Below are 27,064 nucleotides of genomic sequence, written 5' to 3' on the forward strand. Positions count from 1 at the left end.
TCCATTCCTCCAATGTTTTGTCAAGGATCTATAAAAAGTGCAAGAAAGGAGACAACTTATAACAACAATAGTTTTGCCAGCTCTGTACATTCTGCCTTTGAAATCAGAGGCAATTAGGGATGAACAAAATTACTTTCAAAGTTTAAAAAAAAAAAAGTGCTAGTTCTGCTGAGATTTTAGTTCATATTTTTCTTTTGGTTGAAGATGACTGTTGGGAGTAAGAAATGTTTTTTTCCAAAAATTGAACTCCACCTTCCTTGATTGAAGTAAAGAATGATCACTGAGTTATAAATGCATTGAATCCTCAAATGCTAGTCCCTTTTTTGCAACTTCCTGACAGAGGACAACAAAATTTAATTTGGTTTTGTAGTGCAAAATGGTAATTGAAAGAGAAATATACAAGGGAAAGTAAGAAATAAAATGGGGGGTGTTGATATTTAATTTTATCATAAGAATATTATTCCATGGGCATTCCAGCTTTGATCTCAGGGCCTGCTGGTCACTGTCCATTGCAGAGAGGGTGCTTCCATGATGATTTGTGGGTGAGGCAAAGTGTGTCATCTGAGGCGATCATGAAGATTTGATTTTGCTTTATCATTGCCCTTAGTTTGCAGTAGTGTAATAAAATTAAATTTAGGACTCTAGGAGTGTTGCATAAAGTCTCTATCAGATTCCCTAAGCATAGTAGACCAGGAAGATTTGAAGAGCTGACCTTCTACTCTATTCCTACAGTCACAAATTTGCAACAACAGACTTGAGATGCACAGCCCAAGACTTCTAAAGGCACAAACATTGTAGCAGGGTTCAGAAAGATAGCAAAGTTGCTTTTGTCTTTAAATTATTTCTGTGAGAATGCATTAGTAGGGGAATAAATGAAGTAATACATTTCAGTATTGGATGATGAACAGAAGGCTTCTGCTTCATTTAGAAAAAGGTCAAGATCAGTTTTCAGGAGAATAAAACACTGTTTTGAATTATGCTAAGAACAGACTGTCCGACTATTTCTGGTATTAATGTTCATTGCTATTGGACAAAGGATTTAACAATAGAAAGATGAGAACATGAGAAAAGAATGTCTAGAGGGAAGGCAGTCAAGGATGGGATTCAGTGGCTCTAGCTTTGATAACAAAGGCAAAGAGTGGTCTCAGCTGAGTCTTTTGAGATTAATCTGGTACTTTCAGTAAGCCCTAAATTTACCTTAATGCAGAAAGAACAGTATTTCTAAGCATTTTCAAAAACTCCAGAGAGAATCGTTTCTCACTGATCTTGTTAAGGCTGTTGTGAATTTACCTGGGAGATGCCATCTTAAGTTATAGACAACTAAATCCAGGTTTACATGCACATTTAATGAATAAGTCATGTATCTATATTTTAAAAAGCTAATTTTTTCAAGGACAACTGCCTAATGGGAAGTGGGTGCTATGATTCTTTCAAAAGCTGTACTACATTCTTGCTGTGTTGTCAGTTTTGTTTATGCTGAAGTTTTTCCTGTTGTCTTATTTTGTTTTCCCAGAAAAACTTTACAATTCCAATGGACGGGAGCTGAGACGGGCACTCTTTTCCTTGAAACAAATATTTCAGGTGAGCAACTAATAGCTGTCTGTTCTGTGATTTGAACATTAATTTAATTTTATTTTTAATTATTTTTAAATTTAGATAACAGTTTCTGGCAAAAGACACTTTTAATATTTCATTTGTGATTTGGAATTAGCTAATTCCTTCTTAGGGTCCTTTATTTTTATGATCTGCAAATGTTCCTATGTTCCTTCTGTCTGTCAGAAGGACAAGATGTTGTGTAATGGCAGAGTGAGTTGTGTAAACCTGTCAGGAGAGAAGACAAGAAAATTGAAACTCTTAAGTGGAAATTTAGACTGCTCTTTAGACAGTGACGTATCTTGGAATTGGGAAAACTTGGAGGGGAATTTGAAAAGGTGAACCAGGGAAACCATGAGTTAGGGTGATGGCCCAGTGATGGACAAATAGCCTGGGTTTCAGCCACATCAAAAATGGAAAAGACCTGTGGGAGACGTGCAACAGTTCTGATGATGAACCAAAATGTAATCGGAGGTCTCTGAATGTGTTTGAATTTAGTCTGGGTATAGAGGAAAAAATTTACTCATAAGCCAAAAAGATGCTTCATGGAGCTGAGGAGGATATGGTGATGACTGATGATTTTAAGGAAAGACATGGATTTGAATATGAATGTTCATTATGCAGGAAATCTGGAAGATTTTGGGTCCTGTGGGGAAGTAAACAATGTGATAGACAACTGGTGTGGTTGATAAGTAATTTGCTTGAATTAAAATCTTGGATTTCAGATTGGTTTTACTGGATAAGGAGAAGGACTGCAAGGAAACTTGTTAGAGAGAGGAGGTCAGGAAAAGGGAAAGAAAACCCCATCTGTGAGAATTAGAGCATACTCTCAATGTGATTCTAGAATGGAATTCATTTAAGACATTCAAGTTTTAGTAAATATAAGTGCGAACAATAAGAGGAGCACTTTTTCTTTACTAATGGATCCAAATGGAGGATGACAAACTACAATCTTTTTTTTTTAGCTGTAATAGGTAGGTGGAAAAATTTTAAAGTCTTAGTTTAACAGTTTTGCTTTGTTTTAAATTGATGTTTAGTCTAAGAAGAATAAAAACATTAATGAAATCTGAAAGACTGCAGAATTGCAAATTTTCTAAACACATAGTCCTTTTCATAGGTTTCAAAGTTAAGCATTTATAATTTAGAAGATGCCAGAATTAAAATTTTCTACACAATAGGAGTGAGTGGTGAAGGGTGGGCCATTTAATTTTAAATCTTGGTAGTTGAAGATGTGTTCTGGGTCAGAAAAATGTCCCTGAATTTTGAAATTTTGGGAGAAAGAAGGAGTTCCAGTTCAAAACAGTCTGGTCATCTCATGAATGCAGACTGGGAAAACCATTGTCTCTTCAAGAAACATTGTCGCTCATTCCCAGGGGGAGACTGCTTGAGAGTCACAAGGATGCAAGTTGGATTTCCCTGTGAGCTTGCCAAGCATATGGACTGTGTGCTCACAGGAAATCAGGCAGATTTCCAAGAGTCTTCTCTGGTTTCTTCTCTTCTTCTGCACCTCAGCTGTTTCTTGGAAGTATTTGTGTTTCTCTGCATTTATATGTTACACAGATAATCTGGACACTCACACATATTTAGCAATGAGTGCAAAACCTCTCTTCCCACCCATCCTTCACCTCCCATGCCCTTTCATCATGAATTCTCACAGTTTGGGTATTCATAAATGTCCTCTTCCCTATAGGTTATTTGATGTCTAGAAGAAATTTCTGAGCACAAGTGCTCAGTGCTTTCAGACAACACACCAGTAAGCTCTCTCTCTTGCAGCTGATCAGATGTTCTAATGAAAATGTTGTTTAAATATTTATTCTAGTTAATTTAAAGGGTTGACTGTGTTGAAGAGTAACGAGAGAGAAGGGGAAAGTGAAGCACACAACCATATCTGTGTATGAATTTAGTTTTAAGTAGAACTTGTCTGACTGTTTCAGGACATAATTTTCCTTGAAGAATTTAACTTTCTTGTTTTCTAATGTATGTGGTATGAAAAGGAATTTGGGAACTATCAGTTACCACATAAAGAAGCTCTTTCTGGTGGAACTGTGGCTAATTGCTGGGCAAACATACCCTAAAAAAAATCTACATATACACTTAAAATACAGGTTCTCTTAGGGGGGACTTAAAAAATGCTCCTCAGGCTGGAGAGTATTCATAGAATACGCTCAGGTATTTGAGGTAATACACTTTCAGTTGGAAAACAAGCCCCTATCAACCCAGGTTTACCTGCCAACTTTGCTGTCCTTGACAGCATTGCTAAAGGTGTCCTTTGATTATGATTTTAGTTTATCTCATAATGAACCATGAGAGAGAATGTAAGGTAATTTTTGTATCAGTTTTAGAAGGAAAAGCAGTTCCAGTTCTTTACTGAAGAAAAATACAAGTAAATATAATAGGGTTATATTATAAATATATAAATAGTAAAACATTACTGTCCAAAACGTCTTTTTTTTAATATGACATGAAAGTATGTCAGCATTAGAAATTTATCATTATGGTAAAAGTTTTTTTAAAGTGTGTTTTTCAACATAAATATATTTTTTGATTTTGTATGCCATTATAAAGAGCATTTCAAATTCCTTGAGAGTGTAACGTTTTGGAAATAAGACTTTCAAGTTAGTGTGTAGTCTCTCATTTGCATTAATTGGGAAGAAGCCCAAGTTTTGCAGTGAATTTGAATTCCAAATAGTCGGAGCTCTTGATTTTTCACGTGAGGCCTCAGCAAAGCTTAGCAATGTTTGGCAAGAGCAATGCCTTTGTTTCAAAATTTAGATGAAAGATTCATTTGGCAAGTTCACACTTGGAATTTCTCTTTGATTTCTTCTGGTGGGCTGCTTTTGGCAAAATGATAAAGGTTATGTGGAGCGTTTTTCTTTGACAGTACTGCCATTCTGTTCCAGTCATTCATTCTGAAGGGGTGAGAGCCACAGTCATCATCTTTTTCTGGATTGTGCTGCAGTTTTCTTCCTCTGTTTACCAGAGGAAGCTATTTGACAAACAAACTTACAGAGTAAGATAAGATTGACAACTAGTACAGTTTCTCTCCTTTTGAATGGATTTTCTGTCAGGCTTCCAAATTGCCTGGTTCTTGTATTTATCAAAAGCTCATGATTTTTGTGCAGAGTGCTAAAACTTCCAAAGGCATTGAGCAGAACCCAGCCAAACATGGCACTTAGAAAATCAGGCTCAAAAAACATTCTTCCTTTCATGAACGAGTTAAAAATATATCTGCTTAAAGCATTTAATTCAATATCAATCTTAAAAACAAACAAAAAAAATTAGCAAAACCACAAAAATAAATGTAAATAGTGCTGTGAGATTTAAGTGATATTCAAAAAGTTTATTTAACATGGCCTGTGATACAAGAGGATGTAATATAAAGCAGGCATGCTTTAGAACCTATAAGCAAGTGTATCTTGTAGTTACAAAGCACAGTTTCAAATAATGCTGATTGCATAATTTCAAAATAAGAAATAACTGGATAAGAGTATGGTACTGTAAGAAAAAAAAGAAAGCCATAAAGCACATTCCAAATCTGTTGATATCAATTACCTTGTGGAAATCTGCTTATTAAAGTTTTGGAAAATATTTTTAATCAATATCAATCAATGCATTAGGTTTTCTGAAAAGCCAATCTCAAGTGTACATTTTAAAGTCTTCAAGAAAAAAGTTCTTTTTTTAGGATTGTTTTGCCTACAGTTTTCATGTGACAGGTGCCGGAGATCTTGCATTAGTTTTTGTAAGGAGCCTAGATTTCTGTTTTGTGTCGTGATCAGAGTATCAAGGGACACAGTTACAAAACTCTCTTACAGATTTTTCGTCTGTTGTTGAGAAATTCATTAATCATCGAACAATTGAGCTTTGTGTTAAAAAATATCACAAAGAACAGCTATGTGGGGGCCCTGGAAACATTAACTAGAAGGTGTTTGGAAGACACAATCTTATCAGTGAGTGAAATCAAATGTCACACACTTCAGCTGCTAAGGGGTCATCAATCATCCTTAGGAGTGCAGAAGGAGTATTCTGTGTTTGCCTCATTGATCTCAAGGAAAGAGGCTGCTCCTTCCCCTCCTGCAGGCATGACTGATGACTCCTTAGGGTTTGTAGCTGTGTGACACTTGATTTAGGGGCTGCTGTCATCACTTGTGAGGAGGCTGCCTGCCACCTCTCCCCTTAAGAGCCTCGTGGAAGGGTTCTTGGTTAAGTCGTGAAAAAGAGAAACCTTCATTTCCAAATCAAATTCACTACAGTTCTACGTAGCAGTTTACAGATCTGTTTAATCCTATTTTTAAAGGAGATGTCTCATTACTGTTTAGAGATTATAAATAAAAAACATATGACACATCAAATGTCAAAATGAGTTTCTCAGTTTAATTAGCAAGTAGAGTGGCTTCTTCATGTCTAGACAGCATTACAGGCTGAGATCTAAACAGTGTTTAATGAGAGTAAATATGTGGACTGCTTATACCATAAAGATTGCCTAAAACTTGGGAAGCCACCAGTATTCATTCTCTAATCACAAGTGAATGTTTGAATTGGAGCAGGAAATGTTCAGTAGAATGCTCCTGTCTACTTTAGCTTCCTCAGGTATGTAATACAATGCTTGAATGTTTTTTTGATGCGTTGTTTATGTGTCATGAAGAATATTCCTGGTAGGGTCTGCTCTAGGTGACTTTTCTAGGAATTTTTGATTCTATTGACTGAGAGGACAAAAACAAAGTGTGTTGATGTATCTGCTGTCTGCAAAAGGTACAAAAACTGAAATTCTGTCCCCATCAAGTCAGTGGCATAAAACGTGTTTAGTTGCACTGCTATTTTTATCTGGTGGTTGAGCATATATAGGGAGATGGACTGTGGTAAACAGAGATAGGTACAGCAGGACTTCTTTTCTTCATTTCCTGCTAAATGCCATTATAAGGGGGAGGCAACCAAAGATTTTCTGCCGAATAATTGAATAGCCTAATGTGAGACTGGGATGTGACTTATTTTTCTTGCCAGCTTGCTTCTTGCACTCACAGTGGGGAAAGAAAAGTTATATGGAGAAAAAAAGTCTTCTAATTATCTGGGCCTTATTAACTGAAAAAAATGAAATATTGAAAGCAGAAAGGTGCTTACCAATTGTTCAACACGTTAAATAGGAGCACAGTTTCTTTTCTGTGTTCTTTCTTTCAGCCTGTTTTAAGAATTTTAGCACAGTTCAGTTCCCTCTCAGTTTATTGTTCTGTATGACCCAAAAAGGCAGGCCAACATTTTCACTGGCAGAACTTGATGATAACTCTGGAATTTTTCTCAGGTGAACGTGGCATCATCCCAGCTACAAATTTAAGTTCAGTGGGAGCACTAGAAATAAACATTATGTCATCACGGTAAGATGGCTTTCTACCTGCAGCTCCCTCATAAGATGCAGGAATCAGGCAGGTTATGTAAAAGTAGTGAACTTAATGACCAAAATAATAGGAGAAGGAAAGCACCATGTTCCGAGTAAAGGGGAAATAGGACTTTTTTGAAGAAGACAGTGGTGAAGATGAGGCAGGGTCACAATAATTCAGTCTTAGTAATTGAAGAAAGCAAACTTAAAGAACATTAGCGTGACATGGGAGCAACTTTGCTGTGCAGGCCAAGGACCCTTTCCTCTCTAAATTTTGTCTTTAATTAGCTTATGACAACAGTAATATTTGGGGTTTTCAGTTATATCCACTGAAGGAATTTTTTTTTTTTTATCTTAGTTGTGCAAATTTCTCTTTCCTTCCCTCCCTACGTGTCAGGTGCCAATACATGTGTTTTACTGACTTGTTACCTGTCAGAAAAATATAAACATGAAAGACTACAGGCTGAGTTTTCTCCTTGGTCTTAAGTAACTTTCCCCTTTTTCAGTTTGTACCCATTATTCTTTGTCCTATCACTCCTGTTCCTGATTAACTCCTTTCTGACTTCCCTGTATGTTCTCTTCAGATACTTGAGTTTGCTATGAGGTTTCCGTGCAACCCTCTCCAGGCTGACCAGCCCTAACTCTCTTGGCTTGTTTTTGTAGGAAGGGTGCTCCATTCCTCTAATCCACTTCATGGCCCTCCTCTGGACTTGCTCTGACAGTTCTATGTTCTTCTTATGTTGAGGACACCAGAAGTGTGCACAGCAGTCCAGGTGGGGTCTCACCAGAGCAGAGCAGAGGGGCAGAATCCCCTCCCTCCCCTGCTGCCCACTCTGCTTTGGATGCAGCCCAGGACACATTTGGCTTTCTGGGCTGCCAGTGCACATGGCTGGGTCATGCTAAGGTTTTTCATCAACCCAAGTTTCCCCCACATTTTTTCCCCCAGGTTTTCTCCACAGGGCTCTCTCAATCGTTTCTCTGCTCCACCTGTAAATGTGTCTGCAATTGCCGTGACCCAGGTCACTTTGTTGAGCTCCATGAGGTTTGCATTAGCCTACCTCTCAATCCTGCCAGGGACCCTCTGGATGGCACCCCTTCCCTTCAGCAACAGAACTGGGGATAAATTTTCATTGTTCTCACCACCAGAAACCAAATTTTACATTACAGTCTGGCTTAGTATATTGCCTCACTGGAAGTAAGGGGGGGGGGTATAGCAATTTCCATGCATGCTGTTGCAAAGTGTTGCTCCATGTATACAGATGAATGGATAGGAAAAAATTGAACAATGTAAAAATAGTGATGTCTTTGTGTCACGTTACGGCCATGCTTCTACACAGACGTATATTAAATGAGTTGGGAAGGGATAAATTATGACTGGTGAACAGAAGAAAATGAGTAGCAGAGCCACAGCATGGAGGAGTATAGGGGAAAGTTTGGAGTGAAGAGGAATGGAAGCTTGGCAGAGCTGGTGAGGTCTGTAAAGTGGGTGAAGTGCATTTGCAATCAACAAAGTGAGCAAGAGGAAGGAGCTTCCATTGAGATACAAACCAGCTGCTTGGTCCTTGCAGACCCTTTACCACTAAAATGCTTCTACCTCTTTTATTTCTAGCAGCTGAGCAGTTTCGGGACATCTCAGTCCAGGGCAATCTTGTTCTCAAGGAGCTGTTCTTCTAGGTGTGCTGTTGGGAATTTGACTGAAGAAAGAAAGCAAGTGAACCTGCCAAGCACCTATCTTTGGGTAGTTTCTGGGTTACCAAATATCAGGGAGTGGAAATGCGTGTCCAAGAGAAATGGACTCTTTGTGACAGCAGAGGGCTCTCAGATCTGTGTTTGGTTAATCTTCTAAGAGTAATGGCTTGACACAAAGTAGAGCTGAAGATTTTCATGTTTAGTACAAGACTTGCCTACTTAACCACTGCCTCATCTGGTCCATAAGTAGAAGTGTCTTTGTAACTTTGTAAATAATTGAGGTTGAAATGGCAACACAGTCTTGAGAGACTACTAGGACTTCAGTTTATGTATGGATACGTGTGTGTATGTTTTTGGAATTATTCCTTTCCAGTGTAGTTTGCAGTAGGTGACTTAGCTTTTAAAATGGACTGAAATAAACAGTGACAATTGAAGTAGATAATATCAGGCACTTCTGGACTGGCAATCTACTATTTTAATTATATTGATAATTTAGGAGTCCAGAGGGCAGAACTATAGTTTGAAGTGTGGGAAAGTAACTATAAATTATATCTTGGCAATCAGTGCTTCTTCAGTCACTTCCTGACTATGTTTACTCAGTTTTCAAGCCAGAGTGAGTTTTTCTAATGGCAAACATTGCAAGCCAATCTTGATCTGTAAAATGCAACCTGTCACTTAGCCAATAAAAAAGATGGACTATGGAAATGCTTTGGGATTTCTGTTTCTAATAGAGCACAACATAACTTTTATTACATCATTTTAGCCTTGTCAATGGGAGTAATTATTTTTCTGGTAACTTCAGCAAATGTGATGCATGCTGAAGGCAGGTACCAATAGTTAAAAATATAATGGCGGAGTCTTACTTGTGATATATTTCTAATGTAGTCACTGAGGTTGCAGAGATAGGCAGCTGAAAGGGTGACTGAGAGGAATTACATGTTAATTTTCCATTGCTACTGGGATGGTGAATTGTGTCGGCATCTGAAAATATACAGCGAGCCTGTGGATATGAAGGCTCTCAGGTCATGGAAGTGTGTTCTGGTCTGTGCTGCCATATTGCTACTTCTGCCCAGGGCAGTCAAATCAGGAACAAAGTATGGGGTTGTTTTTTTTGTTTTGGTTTGTTTTTTTTTTTAATTTTATTTTTTGTTTTGTTTTGGGGTTTTTTTGTTGTTTTTGTTTGGGTTTTTTTGTTTTGTTTGTTTTGTTTGTTGTTTGTTTGTTTGTTATTATGTGAGGGTCTGTCAGAGCCAGAGGAATGCTTAGGGAAAAAGATCTGTTTCTATTCTCCTTGTACTATTAAGTATAGGAAATGTGGAACAAGGACCTACTCATCATTGATGCTATTGCTAATAAATACGTGGATTTTTATCATTCTGCCTTTATGCACTCAGTGATAAAGAAAGATTTTGAAGTATATTGGGCAATATTCCTTTATTTTACTCTCTTGTGGTGGAGTGACAGATACATTGACATTTGTGATATATGCCAATGAAAGCCTGCAGTTGTGCATGGTTTGCTCTTTGACCTGCCTCCTCCTTCCTCCCTTTCCTCACCAGTCAGCTGCTGTCCCTCTGCTGCTAATTTACATCCCCAAATGAATGAAGCTTAATCCCTAAACCTTAATCCTCCTAAAACCAGCTGAACTTCGTGATCCTATCTTGACTTCGCAGGAGATTAAAAGTAAAAACGAGGGGGGGTGGAGGCTGTTTGAAAAAATGTGCTTTAACTTCTAAAGAGTGCAGCCATCTTTTATGTTTTTTCAGAGGGCTAAAATGCACTGGCATTTTATTGATTAATGTACTTTCTTTGCTATTTTTTTTTTCACCTTGGGCATAATCATTTGGGGTTTCTGTTTCACTTCTGTTTCCTTGCTGCGCAGTGTGAACTCTTGGCAGGGGAATCTGAGGAAGAGGGCTTTCCAAGGAGACCTGGCTCTGACATAATAATGTGGACTGGGGACAGTGCAGTCTGCCAGGATACTATTTCATACATGAACATAGCAGTGAGTCAAAATTTCACTAGCTCTCCCTCTTGAAAAGTAGGGATGTTAACTTCAGGAGCCAGGCCAGGCAGTGTCTGAATGAGCTGTGCCCTTTCTGCTTGTATGATTCCTTATTGATATGCTGCCAGCATCTTGTCCCAGAAGATTTCATGTTGCAGAGGAGGATGCTCCTCCTCTTTACATCAGGTATATATTTCTCCTCATGTGTGCATGGTGCCCAGTGAATTGGCAATATTCATCTTACCTTTTGCCTGGGTGAATTATCACAGTGTTGAAATGTGAATGCAGTATATCTTTGTGAAGCTACAATCTTTGGTCTACAGACAAAACCAGAGCTGTCCTGATAATCAGAGCTTACATTTCTCTTAATAGGGATGTTGTAGAGTGGCAGAGCAGAGAGGGAAGCTCTTCCCCTAGCAGACACTGAAATGCATCAACCACTGGATCTCTGTTTGAATGCAATCTCCTCTTGTAAACCATGGGCAAAGCTCCATGAGGAGATTCTCTTGTCTATAACTGGCACTCTGTCTGCCTGTGGTGCTCTCACTTTTAGGCTGGATCACAGCAACATTTGCATTTTGGAAGATTTGGTCAGTACGGACTGTGATTGCTGGCTCTCTCAATAATGTGTCATGTGGAGAGCACAGGCTGGGGAGCCTAGAAACCATGGGGGATGCACGGTTTTCCTTATTTAAAGAAATGAACATTATAAAATGTGCAGCCTTTAACTTTGCAACAGAAACAGGAGAGAATTGTACAAGATAGAATTAAATATGGGAATGCTTAAGCACACAGAAACAATGGGATAGTTTATTAAAGGAAGGGGGGACGTTCAAAACATAAAAATGAAATTCTTCTGGGTGGAAATCTTATAGACCAGCAACTTGTTTTGTTTTATGATTCCTTGGAAAGGCAGTACTCTGCACAGCTGTTAGCCACGTAAGAGAGAAATACATATGTGCATATCCAAGTGTGAATATTTACTTACTAATCCAGTTTCCCCAAATACTTGGACTGAGGTTTCCAGCAGTGCTTCTTAGATTTAGGAAAAAAAAATTCCCTTGAGAAACTATGTTCCAAAACCTCAATTCTTATTGGGAAACGAAGCAACTTTCTTGTGGCATAAAAATGATGATGCTTTGGGTAAAAGTTTTCAAACATATGGCCCACAGAAGAAGCAGACTTCAGAAATATTTATCTTAAACAGTACATAAACAATTTATCTTTGCACATGGAAGCTGCATATCAAATAAAAATATGTTCTTGGAAAGTGCCATTCCTTAGAAAAATATCTTCAGTGTCCATCTTCAGGTAAGACGCTGCAAAACTACATTAGAAAATATATTGAATGGTACAAATATGTGGGAAAGAAGACAATGCCCCCCACTACTTCTGCTAGTAGCACAGGAGCCTATGGTAATAGACTGCTTGATCACAGGGTTTGTGGGGTCTTTTTAATTGCTAGGCTGAGTTATGGAGGTGAAAAACTATGGTTTGTGCATTTTGTCAACCACATAAACAAGTTTTAAACTCACCGTTTTGAGTATATTTGGTGTCTTTTTCCATTATACATTGGACAAAAATAGACATCTATTGCACAGACATAACGTTATGTTGTTTTGTCTACCTTTGAGATGCCTAACAAAAGGAAGAGATGTGATCTAATTCAAGTTGGTGGATAAACAAGCAAAATGTAGTTATCTGATGAGGCCAATGCTATCTTTTCATAAAGACTTTAAGTAGCCAGCCTTTGTGTCACTGCACAATCTTTATGGTTGCAGGAGCTCAGCAGTAAGCTTAAGAGAGCTTTGCCTGTTTTGCTGCTTTTCTCATCAGTGCCTTAATACCTGCTGATTAAGCACTCATAAATCTTTGCAATATTAGTAGAGGAGTCCATTTCCATAGCAAATGTCAACATTTCCCTGCCTCCTTCTAGCTGTTATCACACATGTGTGACGTATACTTATATAGGTATCATTGTCACGCTCCTGCCATATATTCTGAACAATGAATGCTCTCTTCCTGGAAACCTGAACCTCTTAACCACTGCTAGAGAGTAGCCTTTACTCTTGAGGTCACCTAACTTGGCAAGTCAGAAAGTTAATGGGTCTGAAAAGATTATCCTGGACCAAAATTGATGTAAACATTCTCCTTCCAATGTAGAACGTATGGGCTTGCATGCCTTTCATCTTTCACTGAACATTCCAGATGTTAGCTTCTTCCCTCTCATCGTATATACATGATAGATAATAGATAGATAATATACTGAGTTGAGATTTATGTCTAAGGCATGATGTGTTTGTACTCTACTTCATTACACCTTCTTTTTCTCTTTTATTTGGGAAAGGAGAAGTGCCTTAAAAGCCTTTTTTTTTTTTTTTTAAATTCAGGTTTGATTTGTTTATTCAGTGCTTTCCAAAAGCAGTCTAGGTGAAGTTCCTCTTCCCCTCTATATCCTCTGCTGTTCCCCTGTAGTTCCAGGTGGCTCTGTGATTTGCTTGCTTTGAAAAAGTTCCAGAAGACAGATCTGAAAATTTGCTTTGGAAAGGTCCGTGTTAAAATATAAAAAATTAAATAACTAACTAAAGAAATAAATAAATATATATCATCAACATAAAAATAGAGTTTTAGCTTGATTTATCTTGACAATAAAATGCTAATTTCTAATCTTTTCTGCAGGTGATGCACTAATATCTATTCACTATTTAAGATTAAGGGGAAACATCCTAAAGTTACAGTGGGTGTTTCAGATTTTACCTTTCACTTAATGGCATCAACCCTTAATTGCTAAATGCTATTTAAAAATGTATTTTGTTTTTTGGATTCAACCTGAAGGACTCTGAAACTGGACTACTGTTAACTTCTCTGCTATATGGACTTTTTTTTTTCATCACCCCAATGTCATTTATTTTTCCCAAATAGGCATTTAAAAGGTCTATTAATAAAAGTCAGAATCTGCCAACCACAGTTATTCCTACTTTTTCCTGTTTTTCCAATGTTCTTTATTTCACTGTGTGTCAATCCTGAATAGGTTCCTTTTTTCCAAGGAGGATGCAAACACATTTGATGCAAAATCAAAATGTATGCTAAAATATCAAGAAAAGGCGTTTAGAGAAAATTTTTTAAACTAAGATAACATTACCATCTGGAAGAAATGGTGGTTATTTCACTCAATAATTAGATTTGTCATATTTATTGTTTCTCTTAAATTAGACAACTTGTTACCATGACACATAACCTTAGTTTACCTGAATTCTTAATACACTCTACATTAAACTTAGCCGGGAGATTCCATGAATATGTTTCCTCTCTTGAGTTTTAGGAGAAACAGGATTCAAAATTCTTAAAGAAGAAGAAATTATTCAGGTATCTTGGAGTTAAAAAAAAAAAAAAACATGTAACAAAGGGAGACATGGGAGGGAGTGCTCACCTGGTGGTGAAAAATGCATAGAGGAAATTTGTCTGCATAAAGTTGTGTGCTTGCATCTGTAGTGCCTTGTTCTGACATGTGAGTTTGTAAGTTTCTCAGATTTTCAGAAAACACTATTAAGGCTTTTATCTAGCTTCTGGGAAAAAATAGCACTCTTAAAAGATAAAACATTGAGACTAAGAGATAAAAAGAAATTTTAGCTTAAGACTGAATATGCAAAGGTGAATTTTATCTTATGTATTTTGGGCTTTTACAGTATACTTTCACCAAGATGTGAGGTATGATTGCATGCTTCCACCTTGTATATTTTACACTTTATTTGAAGGAAAAATCACCTTTATCATGTAATAAATTTGTGTATCTGTACATGCCTTTATAATATTTTTCATTTTTTAAAACTAATTTTACCAGCTAAAACATTAAATGGAGTTTTTTAAATCATAATTTCTAAACTTCTCACGTATTGCTAGATCACCTTCCAATTATTAATTTACTGTTTGGTCAGACTGTAGGAATTACATGAATTGTCTCTGGTGAAGGAAGGAAATTCATAATAAATAAATTATTCAGCTGAAAACAGCAGTAAGTGAAATGTCTCACTAAAAGGGGTTTGATTATTTGATTTCTCTTGGCAGTTTGCTAAGTGTTTGCCATGAATTCAAAAATCACTCTCAACAAATTTACTGTATGGATCTTGGGTTCTTGGGGCTGCATTATTGGAAAGCTGGAATTTATTTCTGTTACACTGTTGTGTATGAAAGCATAAATCAAGAGTATTTAAAAGAAGGGAGGTGGTAGCTGGGATTGTCTGCAGAGTAATTCTGTCCCATTAATATCTTTAATTGGTCTTGTGCCTAATTTGCATTGCTAATTCATTAAAGGCTGTTTAATCCAGTTCTTAGTAGCTTCTTGTTTGTCTGCATGAGCCTTCTGTAAGAGTAGACAAGCTTTGGATGTGGTCCTCTATAGTCCCTTGGCTTAAAAGTTGTGCATGTAAGGCCCAGGAAACCCCTCCTCTCCCTGGTGTCACTTCCACCTGTGATACAGGATCATTCTGTTGCCCTGAGGAAAGAACTGATGGTGTAAAATTAGTGAGCCACTTTAGCAAGTATAAATTCCCATGAAATTTTCTCTTGTATTTGCTGTTTTCTATCATAGTGTGGTCCTATTGTCTTCTAGTGGTCTTATCTTTAACACTTTACTTTCCCATTCTAAATATAATGCATTCTTATTATGTTAAGGTAATAGATAGAATATTTCATTGCAATGAAACCAGTTTTAAAGTTTTGCTGTAACACACCTAAAATACTGAAGCTGGAATTATGCTAAGGAGTAGAGATGATGTTCTCTTCCCTTTAAGGCTTTAAGGATATGTGTTTATGTGATATGATGAGATTTAGTATTGTGGAGAATGTCTGCAAGGCTTCAATGAAAATAAAAAAGAAAAGTCATATTTTACAGATTTTAATTTTCTGTACTTGACTGAAAGGTTAAAGCTTGTTTTTTCTTCCTTTGCACTGATGTATTTCATTCTGATTTTAAAGCTCTAAATTCTGCTTTTGGTCCTCTATATAAGAGCTTTCATGTCAACTTTCTTAGAGCATGTGAAACCTGAAATCAGTGTTGCAGCCATTCATTTGTTTTTACATTATGATTTAATCTGTTTCTTTGTCTTTAAAAAATCTAATTCAGCTTTTCCTTTCTCCTGTGACAGGATGACAAGGACTTGGTTCATGAGTTTGTTGTTGCTGAAGGTTTGACTTGCTTAATCAAAGTGGGAGCAGAAGCCGACCAGAATTATCAGAACTACATCCTGAGAGGTAAAGGAAATGCACCCAAAAGTTATTTTTATTGCTTGGAAGCTCTCACAGGTCTCCAGCAACTTTCTGTGTGAAGTGTCTTTGAACTTGCTTCTAAGATTGATTTTTTTCATATAATGCAAGAAAGTTAAGGAAAGATTAATACTCCCCACTTAGCAGAACAAATTGGAATATTTGCAATCTTGATAGTCTCCCCAGTGTTCACCTTCTCTTGTAGATTACACTGCAAATCTCTAATTCCAAGAAAAAAAATTGCATTCTAAAGCCTTTACTGGATAACTGTGTCAGAGGGCACAGAACAAAGTAACTTCTTGGAGTGTGGTCATCTTTTACAAAGGAGGTGCTGCGAGCTGGTTGGAGGCAGCAGGAGTAGTTCTGTGAGCTGTGTTTCTCCTTTCTTGCAGTGATGGGTGGCTTTTGATCTCCCATGCAGCACGGAGGGTTTTCTTCATGCTGCTTAGACAGCTGAAAAGTACCAGGGAAACAGAGAGGGGCGCACCCAGCCCACTCCATCACCCTGTTGGGAGATGTGTTTTCTTATCACCTCTCTTCATTGTGGTGCAGCAGAATGCAACATCATCGGTGTCCCTGGATATCATGCAGTATCTATAGAATAAGCCAGGACAAACTCATACCTTAAGGGTTCAGTTGGCTGGAAACAATTTTTAGCTATCTGACATTTTGGAGTTAAACAGGTAATGAGAGATTTATGTTCTGTTCTTTGCACATAAAAGATAACTGGCAAAGATAGGGTTTGGAGAGGGATTTGGAAAAGGTGTGCTCTGTGATTATATGTGATTAGAAAGCTGATTTCCTATATTGTCCCTGAATGGATGCATATGTTTTTCATCTAGACAGGAGCCTTAAGCTGTAAATTTGGAGCGTTTCTCCAGTATTTTGAGGGGATAGCAGTAATTTCAAGGGGTCTTTGCTGCTGGATGATCTCATAGTAAATGCAGTCTGCTCACAAATGCATAGTTGTGGTAGATTGCTCATTTGAGTTTTCTTAGACTGACGTATATAGATAGCTGTATTTTAAAATGTCACTTTGATGTAATTAACAGCTAAAATTATGGATAGCTAGGATTCAAATAGTAAGTGAGGTTTCATGTAAAGAACAGGTCAATTAAAAGTTTCTGGGAGAAAACCGGCCATAGATGCTCTCAGAAAATTCACACTGGAAGCAAAATAAAACTGTTGTATGGTACAGTCTGGCCTTCAGTCTAGGAGCCTTCCCATTCCCCTTCCCTTCCCATATCCTAATGCATCCAGCATTCAAGATCTAATGGTCTCTTTCTTCTGGTGGCTTTCAGGAGCTTGGTTTCCATTACCTAAAATTAGAAATTTTCATGTAAATTCAATGAATGATAAAACAGAGTCTTAGTGTCAATATCCATGGCATCATACAAATGCAACTGCAAACTGATCTTGTTGCATTGTTATTAACAAGTGATTACAGCTTGTTAGAAATTAATATAACAAAACAACATTAACAATAACAAAAACTATGTAGAAGTATGCCATAAAGGTAAAGACATTATTTTAGGAAGATGCTTTTAGGGATTGATAGCTCCTGAAATCAGGACTTTTTTTCCCTGCATTGCAGCTGTGTGAAGGTGAAGTTTCTTTCTGGGTCGTGTATCCTAGCATCCTTTACAATAATACATTTTTTTCTGTGTGATAGGGGCTTCATTTCAGTTTTGGTCTTGATTGTCTTTCAGGAATTTCAAAGCTTGGTACAACTCCAAAATTATGTCAGGTGATTTGCAGTTCCAGGAGCCAGCATATACTTTCTGAATAGGTCTATGTGTGCAATGAGATAAAGATAGATTTGGAAGTAAAGTATAGCCAAACAATCTTATCTGAATACATTAAGGAGGGTGCTGAAAAGAAGCATTAAATACATCATGTAAGAGTGTTTCTGGTATAGTATTTTTGGAAGATCATAATGATTGCTTAGGGGATTTATTCTGTGTGGCAGCTGTGTGTGCCTATTGCAGTGCTGTGTTTTACTAAACCTGGAGTACTGGTAAATAGGTGAATAAATGTTATGGAAGGTACATCACAGTCAGCACAGAGGTGGTCCTGTAAGCTCTAAGCTTAGTGTTAAGTAGTGGAGATTTGAGAAGTAGAAAGTAGTCTTTTTTTAGGGATTTTGTGCTTTCCTGTGGTGTCCTTGTTCTGCAGGTCCTTTCTTGGAGTGGAATATATTCTCCTTATTTTTGTTGCATTTAACCTAAATCATAAATAGATGGGATTTCTCCTAAATTCCATATTCTGGCATTTCTCCAGCACTTTTGGTGTCATTCCCTTTTTTCTTCTGGCAATTCTAATTCAGCTTGCAGGGCTTGTGACAGTAAGTGGCAGCCTTAGGCATGGCATTGCTTCCTTTGTTTCGAGGACTTGCCTTCATGAGACTGTCCGTCATCCTGACTGAGCAATTTCCCAGTGTTTCATATCAACTTGTTTGCCTGTACTTATCAAGAAATAGCTTTGTACCTTGGAGGGAAAATAGTCTGGAAATACACATATGCTTAAGGGCTCTAGGTGATTCAGTGAGTTATTTCTTGAGGATGTTATTCTTCTTTTTCCAAAAGTTTGCATTGTTTCACTCTAATGTTTCCTGGTTGTGAATTTCTACTTGGGGGTTTTGACTTGCTTCAAGTCAGACTGAGCTACCAAAAAATGATTAAATATGACACATGAAAATTTTAGTTACTTTAATGGGTAAGTGAAGAGAAGGTAAGTGTGGCTTTTACATACAATACTGAGAAATCCACACAGTTTGTTGTTGAGTGCTAAGGAATGACTGTTTACTTCTGCTCAAGTCCCCTGAACTAGGGCTGTTTGACTGTACCTTTCCCAAAGCGTTCCCTTTTGTCAGTATATAGCCTGTAGCCTGGAAACCAACAATCACCAGGTCTTGTCTTGAGGCCCTGGCTTTTAAAAACACTATCTTAGAAAACAGCTTTTGATCCTCCCTATTTAACAGTTCTTAAAACTAAATTTATTGTTCAGTGTTCCTTTGAATTATTATGGACATCTACAGAAACTGTATTTTGAGGGACTTCCCCCCCCCCCCCCCGCAGAAACAGGCTTGTTTTTCTTTTATTCTTTCCTCCCTGTTAATATTTTTTTCATAAGGATCCATAAGGGTGAAAAACTTCACTGATACCACTGAAGTTAACATTTTCTGTCCTAGTTACAAGATTGCAGTGTTACCTAAATATTCAAAATCAGATAGGAATGAGTTAAAGGTAATGAAAATATCTATAACTGATGAGGATTCATATAAATATTACTGTAATTTTGAAGATTTTTTGGATGTAATTTTGAGATCATCTGTTCCTTGCACAGAGTGAGAAAACAACACATGAAATGCCATGGTAGACTTAATGTTTTCTGATGGTTTTGCCAGTGATGTTGGGAGGGTGAACGAAAACAAAAGCAGCTTGTGTAGACCAAGGCTTAATTCTTTTTAAAATATACTGAATAAGTAAGCTATAAGAGTTAGGGATGATTTTGCTGGCACTGTGATGTGAGGGGTTCTACCTGATGGGGTCCTGTGCCCTGTGTCCCTCAGCTCAAACAAGAAGGTTGTCAGAAGTTCATCCAGCCTTGTTTGTAGAGTAATTGTGTACTTGGATCCCTGTTAAACTGCTTGTGTATTCAGATCAGTATTTAGAGGTGTCCATAATTAGATGAAAGCTAGATATGGTACTTATGATCTGAAAGCACAAACCAAGTGTTCAGTCCAAGCAGGAAAAGGCCTTGACCTTGCTTCAAGGTCTAAGGAGCTAAGGCTGATGAAAAAATAGGACAGCAGTCAGTGCTTATACTAGACTATGCTTGGATCAAATTCGGCTTTTGGATGCAGCTGTCTGGTTTAGTGAGTGCTTTGTGCTTATATGGAGAATAAGAATTTGAGTGTCAAGTCTGGATGAGAGATGGTTTCAGTTTTGTTTGGCAGTTTTGAATTTCTAGTGTAAAGGTTTTGTTAAAGAAGAAATAAAGCAAGTGTTTGGAGGAGCCTAGGAGTTACGATTTGAGGCAATATTTGTGCTTTAAGTTAACTCCTCTCCCATAAAACCTCAAACCATTACTATAACCTAAAATTGAAGATAAGTAGAACCCTAGAAACATTTAGATTGGAAAAGACCCTTAATATCATCAAATTCGACGATTAACCTAACACTGCCAAATCCATCATGAAATCATGGTCATAGGCACCATGTCTGCACATCCTTTAAGAATATCCAAGGACAGTATAGGCAAAACTTCACTAAGTTATATTTAATTCAATAATCTGGACAGAATGCTAGGTTGCAATAGAACTAATAGACCATTTTCCTGTCACAGAACCTCTGCACTTCTGATAAAGTATGTAAACACACATCCTGTGTGTTTCTACAGATACTGGTGCAAGAACTGAAGATAATGGTAATGGTCCTGTATAAGGGATCTGACATATTATGAGGGACAGTGACATCCATTTAAGAGGATTAAAGGTTGATAAATTCATGCCCAAAGTCAACAGCATCTTCAGTCTGATAGGACAGCATCTTTATTATTATGCCGTACAATTTTTTCCTTATAAACAGTAAATGTAGTTTGCTTTGGAATTGCATTTGTACAAGCATGCTTTTATCTTCATGAAGATAGAATGAGTATATAGTAGTGCTCTTTTTTTTTTTCCCTTTTTCTGGGTTTCCAGGACCTTTCAAGACCTTTAAGTAATTTTATGAGGCACTTCTAACAGAGAAGTTCTATATGAGTCCTAAAATGTAAATAAAATGAACTGAGTGTCTTAAAACACTAAAATCATATGAGATATAAAACTCCAAGACACATTTTGTGAACTGCCAGTGATGGAGAAGTTCCCAAGCGGAGCAGTGACTTCCCAAGGTAGAACAATGAGAACTGAGGAGCCTGAAACTTTCCAAGCCCCCACTGAGGCATAAGAATAGGGTGATATTTTGATTCCTCACATGAGTAGCTGATAAATGGGAGCCAACCTTTGCAAAGGGATGGATGAAGAGAATGAGTGTAGCTTTATCTGGGTAGTTACCCTTTTAGTAACTTCAGCTCCCTACTGCAATAAGATGATTCTAAATCTGTATTTTGCATGTGCTTTTAATTATACAGTACAGTGTTGCTGACAACAGTAAAAAATGGTAAGAAATAACCATAAGAGCTACTAGATTGTAAAGCAGAAATTGACCTTGCTGTTGGAATTAGGAGACACTGAGCTGTTTGACAGGGTGGTTGGACATGCACGGGAGCCACCAGAGTCAGTCAGAACTACAGATGAATGCCCAGGAAGGGGGTAAGGTTTTCCACACTAACAGGCAAACAGCTCAAACACTGACATGTACCAAAGCCACCAACAGTTATGCCTATTTATAAAGCCAGAGGCATGCAATCCCACCTTCATGCCAAGTTTGGAACAAAGGGCTGTGCTGCATATTCTGGGAAATCAGATTAAATTCCCGAAACAACTCAGTGCTAGATGGTAAAAGTCCATCTGGTTGCTGTCTGTCACCAGGATACCATGTGTGCCCAAAGATGTCAAGGAGGTAGAGGAAGTCGAAGGTGAGGATGAGGTTTTGCAAGCAGGCAGTGGAAGCTGCTGCTGATAACCCTTTCATTCTGAAAGCCAGGCATGAAGTTATCAGCAAGCTGATGGCATTTCTGCATTGAGCCAACTGCTACTAGGAATGCTTGGGGTTTGCAAGTGTGCTCTATAACAGGGGGATGATCCACTTCCAGGAATTGGCTGGCTGTTTTTATCAAAAATACCCCTCGTTATTTACAAGGACATGAATGTTTCCAGTGCTCTCGAAATTTCCTCCCACAGACTGATAAATCATGTGGCTTTGGGCTTTTGCTTTAATGGTTAGGTATTACATTTAGCATAGGGAAGCACGTTCTTCTGCAGTACATGTCTATATGGGAAGCAGGGGTTGTGTAAATAACGAAAAAGTAGAAATAAAGTCTGTGAGAGGCTATTTTCATCCTAATTAGACATGTCTTGCTGGTTGGTACTGCAGCACTAAAACAGATAGTAGTAATGTAAGTTTAGTAGTGAAAAGGTTGCTAATACTGAATACCCTTTGTCTCTGCATTGTTCCTGTTTTAGTGTGAACTAGAGAACTCCTTAAGGTTTTCCAGCTGTAGAAAAATATCGCAGCCCCCCAAAAATAGGAATATACAGAACTTGATTAGGCTTACCTTTGTATTTCTTTCTTTTCTGTTAACCTTCAGTGTGAAGGTATCCATATGCAACTGTAAAGTTCCTATATATGTATCTATCTACATATTCAAGTTGTCTTCTTATGTGTGATACTTTAAAATGATGTAAACTTACCACTCATTCTCAAAGTACCTGCAGTAATAGCCTGAACTTTAAAAAGGAATTGGGTACATGTAGCTTGATTACTTGGGAGTGTTGCTTCTGAGTGAAATTTGCTGGCACCAGTCTCCCAGTAAAATCAGTTCTTTGACCTTTCAGAAAGCTTATCAGAATTGGACACTTGTCCTGTGGGCATTTCAAAATTCATATCCTTCATGAATCCTTTTATGCTGGACATAAGGCCACAGTTCCTGTGGAACCATACCAACAGATGGCAACTCCACCTGGAATTTGTTGTGCCCACATAGTACAGGACAGCCCCACTTGGAGATACAACCTAGGTTTCCTATCACCACTAGAAAAACCCCACAAAATAAAACACACCAAACCAAGCCACAGCTGTGAGCAAGTTAGTAGCAGCTCAGCAGTGTAGCTGAGCTAACAAGACCTGTTAATGAGCAGCACTACTGAGCTGAGGTACAGCCTGGCAGGGATGCAACCATGCCATCTTCCTTTGTGACATGAACTACACTGACAGTTTTCCATCAGTGAACGTTATAGGTGCCATTTCTTGTGGTTCAGATCAAAAAGTAGCAGTCCCAGAAAAATCAGACCTATATACCTGATGGGTCAGTACCTCCTTCTGTTACATGTGCAGAAACCTCAAGATGTGCCTCTTCTTGAAAAGCCATGAAATGAAAAAATACAAATGGACTTGGCATCCTGATTCATGAACCTTTTAGATTAGAAATAATGAGGTGGCAATGCTCTTTGTTATACCAGAAGAAAAGGGCACGTTGTACTATCTCCATGATTAATAATATAAATAATAAACTTCCTTGTCTCTTAGGTGAATCCTATTTCAATTCTGCAGATATCTCCTTAAGACTGAATGCATTTGTTTATGTGTATGGGGGTTGTTGGGAGAGCTTGACATTGGAAGCCATGCAGTTTAAAAAGAGGGAAAACATCCTCTTTCCTTTCTGCTCTACACTTCCAGCATTTCCTTTCTTCATTTCTTATCTGCAGATTTTAAAACGATATTTATTAAACTTGTTCTATGCACGCATTACACTGAGTTCCCTACTGAATACAACTTTAGGCATTCCCTTAGTTGTTGGAGCAAGCACTGCCATCTCCTTTGTCCTCCTCCTCCCTCCCTTCTCCCTGGATGTGATTGTGATGCGTGATCTATCTGGAAGCAGAGTCAGATAATCCTCACACAGAGCATACAGTACAAGTCCTCCCAGTCTGGGATGGGAATTGGCATCGAAGCAAATTTGAGTTCAAAAGTTTAAGCACTCTACAGTAATTTACATATCTTCCAAAAAATTGAGCTGTTCCCTGTGCAGTGCATTATATGAAATGGCCTTTCTTGGTGGGACTGCTCGTGGGGAGAATATGGGGTCTACATGGAATTCAGTAATAACACCACCATAAAATTATGGATTTTCCTTGTTTTTAAAGCTGACAGAGGCTGGGAGCCTTTGAGTTGCTTTCTGTCTCTATGAAAATGAGTCTTCAGGTCCTGAGATTTTTTTTTAATGTTTTGTGAAATTCCCATGAAATGTGGCACATCAGGCTATGCAGACTCCATGTAAAATGAGGAACTGAACACAAAAAATGCACATCCTTAACTACTGAGCAAAGAGTAAGTACTTGGAAAGTACTCCCAGAGGCCTTTAAAGCCATTGTGGATATTTTATGCTTTAACTACTCAAACTTCATGAGGAAGCCTTGAAAATAATGTACTGATTCCAACTTGCATATTGCAGAGTGTTTTTGCCTTTTTGTAGTAATCTTGTAGCCTGAATAGAGGAGAAAATGTGTAAAGACATTAATGAGCCAGCACAGACATGAATAATTGCACAAAGTATACAGCTGCTGGTAGTTTCACTATAAATTATTTGCATTGAATATATGCACATAAAACACGTTAAAATACTGTTGGCAAATAGAGTTTGATTATTCTCATTTTGAGATTAGAGACTTCCACAGCTATTTGTGATGGTAGTTGCTAGAGTGCCACACAGACTGTTCCATCCTGATACATAATCAGGGAAAATTAAAGACTTTAAATTAGAATTGGAAAAGGTGGAGTCAAATATGTAGGATAATTGAGAGGTGCTGGCTGCTTTTTCCATGAAGGTGATTACTGTGTGATATATGAATGTGACAAAAATGAGGTTGTTCAAATATCTTCAGAGTTAATTTCCATATCCAGATAGATTATTTTAAGTCACATATTAGCTCTGTCTGGAATCTTTGCAAATGTGTGTGCATGTGGATTTCTATCAATCAGATTCTCATTGGTGCAATCAGGAAACTGGACCAATGAACTGTAAACTCTTAAAATACTTATTTTCATTACTGTTGGGCAGTGACCTGTTTTTAAGTCTCCGATCAATATTGCATCAAATACTAATAAATTGTAGATGATTGAAGAACTTAAAAGCTAAGCCATACGACTTGCACGTATTAGCATGGTATTAATTATTAACTGATCAGGAGTGCTGTGTCCATACCTATGTGTCTAAGAAAAACTGTAGAATACCTGCAGGCTGATGACAGTGAAGGATAGTTTTAGTGAACACATGGGAGTCATTAATGTTTCTGTTTCTGCTGTGGAGGGTTTCTGCTTGCCTGTTCTTCTGTGCAGCCCAGAGAAGCACCGATGGAGCAGCACGTGCCCCTCAGGAAAGCAGAACTGGGAAACAGGTGTCTGGGTAAATGGGTTGAATAAGAAAAGAGTGAAACTCTTTTTGCTGCTTTGCAATGAAGTGTGAGGACTAGCTTACCTTCTGCCAGCACTACTTCCTACCCTCCTCCTCTGCCCTCTCCACCTCCTTGCATACACAGGACTGGAGACACTGAGGTGGTATTGGAGTGATGAGAGTAGAATGGGGGCTGGTCCCCCCACTCCCCACGTGTGTGTGAAGGCTGTCAGTGGATGCACAGGCAGGGGCTGAGCAGACTGGGTAAGGCAGCAAATTCAAGGTGCCATGTAAAGGCAGACAGGATATTGTGTCTTCCCTTTGCAAGCCACAGGGGGAAGAGTTGTGCTTGAGGCTCTCTGCCTGCAGTGGGGGAAACAGAGGTTTATCCCACTTCCCACAGTTTTACAAAAAATGGGGTTTGGTACACTCTTTATTAATTGTAATATGATTTCTTTCTCTCCATATTGCCTGACAGTAAGGATTGTTTTTTTCATTTTCAGCATGTGAGGCATTTCCAGCTTTTTTAATTTAAATTCTTGGCACTATAACTGGTGCTGTCATGCCAAGAAAGGAGACTATGCCCACCTCCTGCACTCAAGCAATACAGGGTCACTGGCCTGCATTAGTTACAACATTAGTTACAACATTACAACAGTACCTCTGTTGTTTAGGGTGTGTTTTTCAATAATTTATCACTTTGAAGTTTCTTCCCAGTCAATTTAGTGAAGAGAGTTTACTGATGTAGGTACTGTGTAAAATAAGCCTTTTTTGTTTGTTTGTTTTGCCTCTTTAATTTTTTTACAGTTAGAAAACAAATATTCTTCTGTCCTCTGATTTTATAAGTGTTTTGGGTTCCCTGAAGTGAAGAAACACTAAAAATACTGTTGTGTGCTGTGAGGAGTGTCATCAAATGGCTCTGTTAAGGCACTTTGTCTTGAGTCACTGAAGTGCTGCTCAGGATATGCTGTATCTATTGTGTGTTTTAAGTAGGTTTATTTAAATGACAGGTGGAGTCTTAAAGAATTTCTGCCAATACTGGGCAAGATCCTGTTTCCTCTTACTTAACCTTCCTCCTTCTATATCTTATCTCCAGCCTAGGCAAGGCTCTCAGCTTCCTCTTGCCTCCTCTGTCCCTTCCAGCACCACCCCCCCCCACCCTCAAGAATTCCCTTCTTCAGAGACACCTCTGTGTTTTTTAAACGTATGCCCCAAGTTGGCTTTGGGTACAGCAGGGTTGCACAGCACTTATTCCTGATGAGCATCAAGTCTTTGTAGTGACAAGGGTCTCTGTCTGCAGGCTTACATCCAGGGTGTTCCCAATCTCAGTACCTTGCCCCTGCATTCAGGGAACAGTCTTGGGAGCAGACACTGTTTTTCACTCTGGCAAAATCCACTCACTGAACAGAAATTCTGCTTTTAAAGCTGCAACTTCTAAACACAATTTCCACATTCCCAAAATTTGGTAGTAGGTCACCATAAGCTTGCTTTAGTATTTAGTCAATATCGATAATGGAAACATTGACTGTATTGTGTATAAATTATATATATTGGTGGCTGAGGATATTTTTTATATGTGCTTGTGATAAATGTTTCTTTTTTTCCCCTAAGATGATTATGGACAAAGGTACTAAGATAACTGTTAAGGTTGATAAACAAAACTCTTGAAAATTAAAAATACCTTTCTGAGCTTTCATTGCAGATATGTGTGCCCACTTTGTGTGGAAGTTGATCCAGTCTTTGATGGCACAGTGCTGCAGCTTTTTCCTGGGCTGCTCTGCTTCAGCTAACAAGCACCATCACACCTGTGTACTTACTGAACACCTTTTAAATAGCTGCTCTTATCAGAAGTCCTTCCCCAGGCTTTGCAATTTATTTCATGCTACACAAACTCTGTAAAAAAAATGTTTGTTTTCCTCATGGATTTTTCTGAATTTTTTCATTAGATGTTATCCAAGAGCTCAAAGGGCAGCATTATCTTTGTGTGGCAGGTAAGAAAATGAGGCACTTGAAAACACATTCTGAATTCAAAAAGATTCAGTAACTCTGAGTTCTGCTTTGAAGCTTGTCCTTGGGCTAATTTTTTCAAAGTT

At 38.1% G+C, this 27,064-nt stretch overlaps 1 protein-coding gene across 2 annotated transcripts in view; it reads left to right on the forward strand.

Moving 5' to 3' along the window:
- FHOD3 (formin homology 2 domain containing 3) overlaps nucleotides 1–27,064 on the forward strand; it is a 366,909-nt gene that overhangs the window by 169,646 nt on the left and 170,199 nt on the right. For both annotated transcript variants that reach the window (XM_062512765.1, XM_062512850.1), the window contains exons 4-5: nucleotides 1,514–1,581; nucleotides 15,800–15,905. In XM_062512765.1, coding sequence (XP_062368749.1) covers nucleotides 1,514–1,581; nucleotides 15,800–15,905 — 174 coding nt within the window. The remainder of the gene's footprint in view (nucleotides 1–1,513; nucleotides 1,582–15,799; nucleotides 15,906–27,064) is intronic.

Source organism: Cinclus cinclus, chromosome 1, assembly GCF_963662255.1.
Source record: "Cinclus cinclus chromosome 1, bCinCin1.1, whole genome shotgun sequence".
Lineage (NCBI taxonomy): Eukaryota > Metazoa > Chordata > Aves > Passeriformes > Cinclidae > Cinclus > Cinclus cinclus.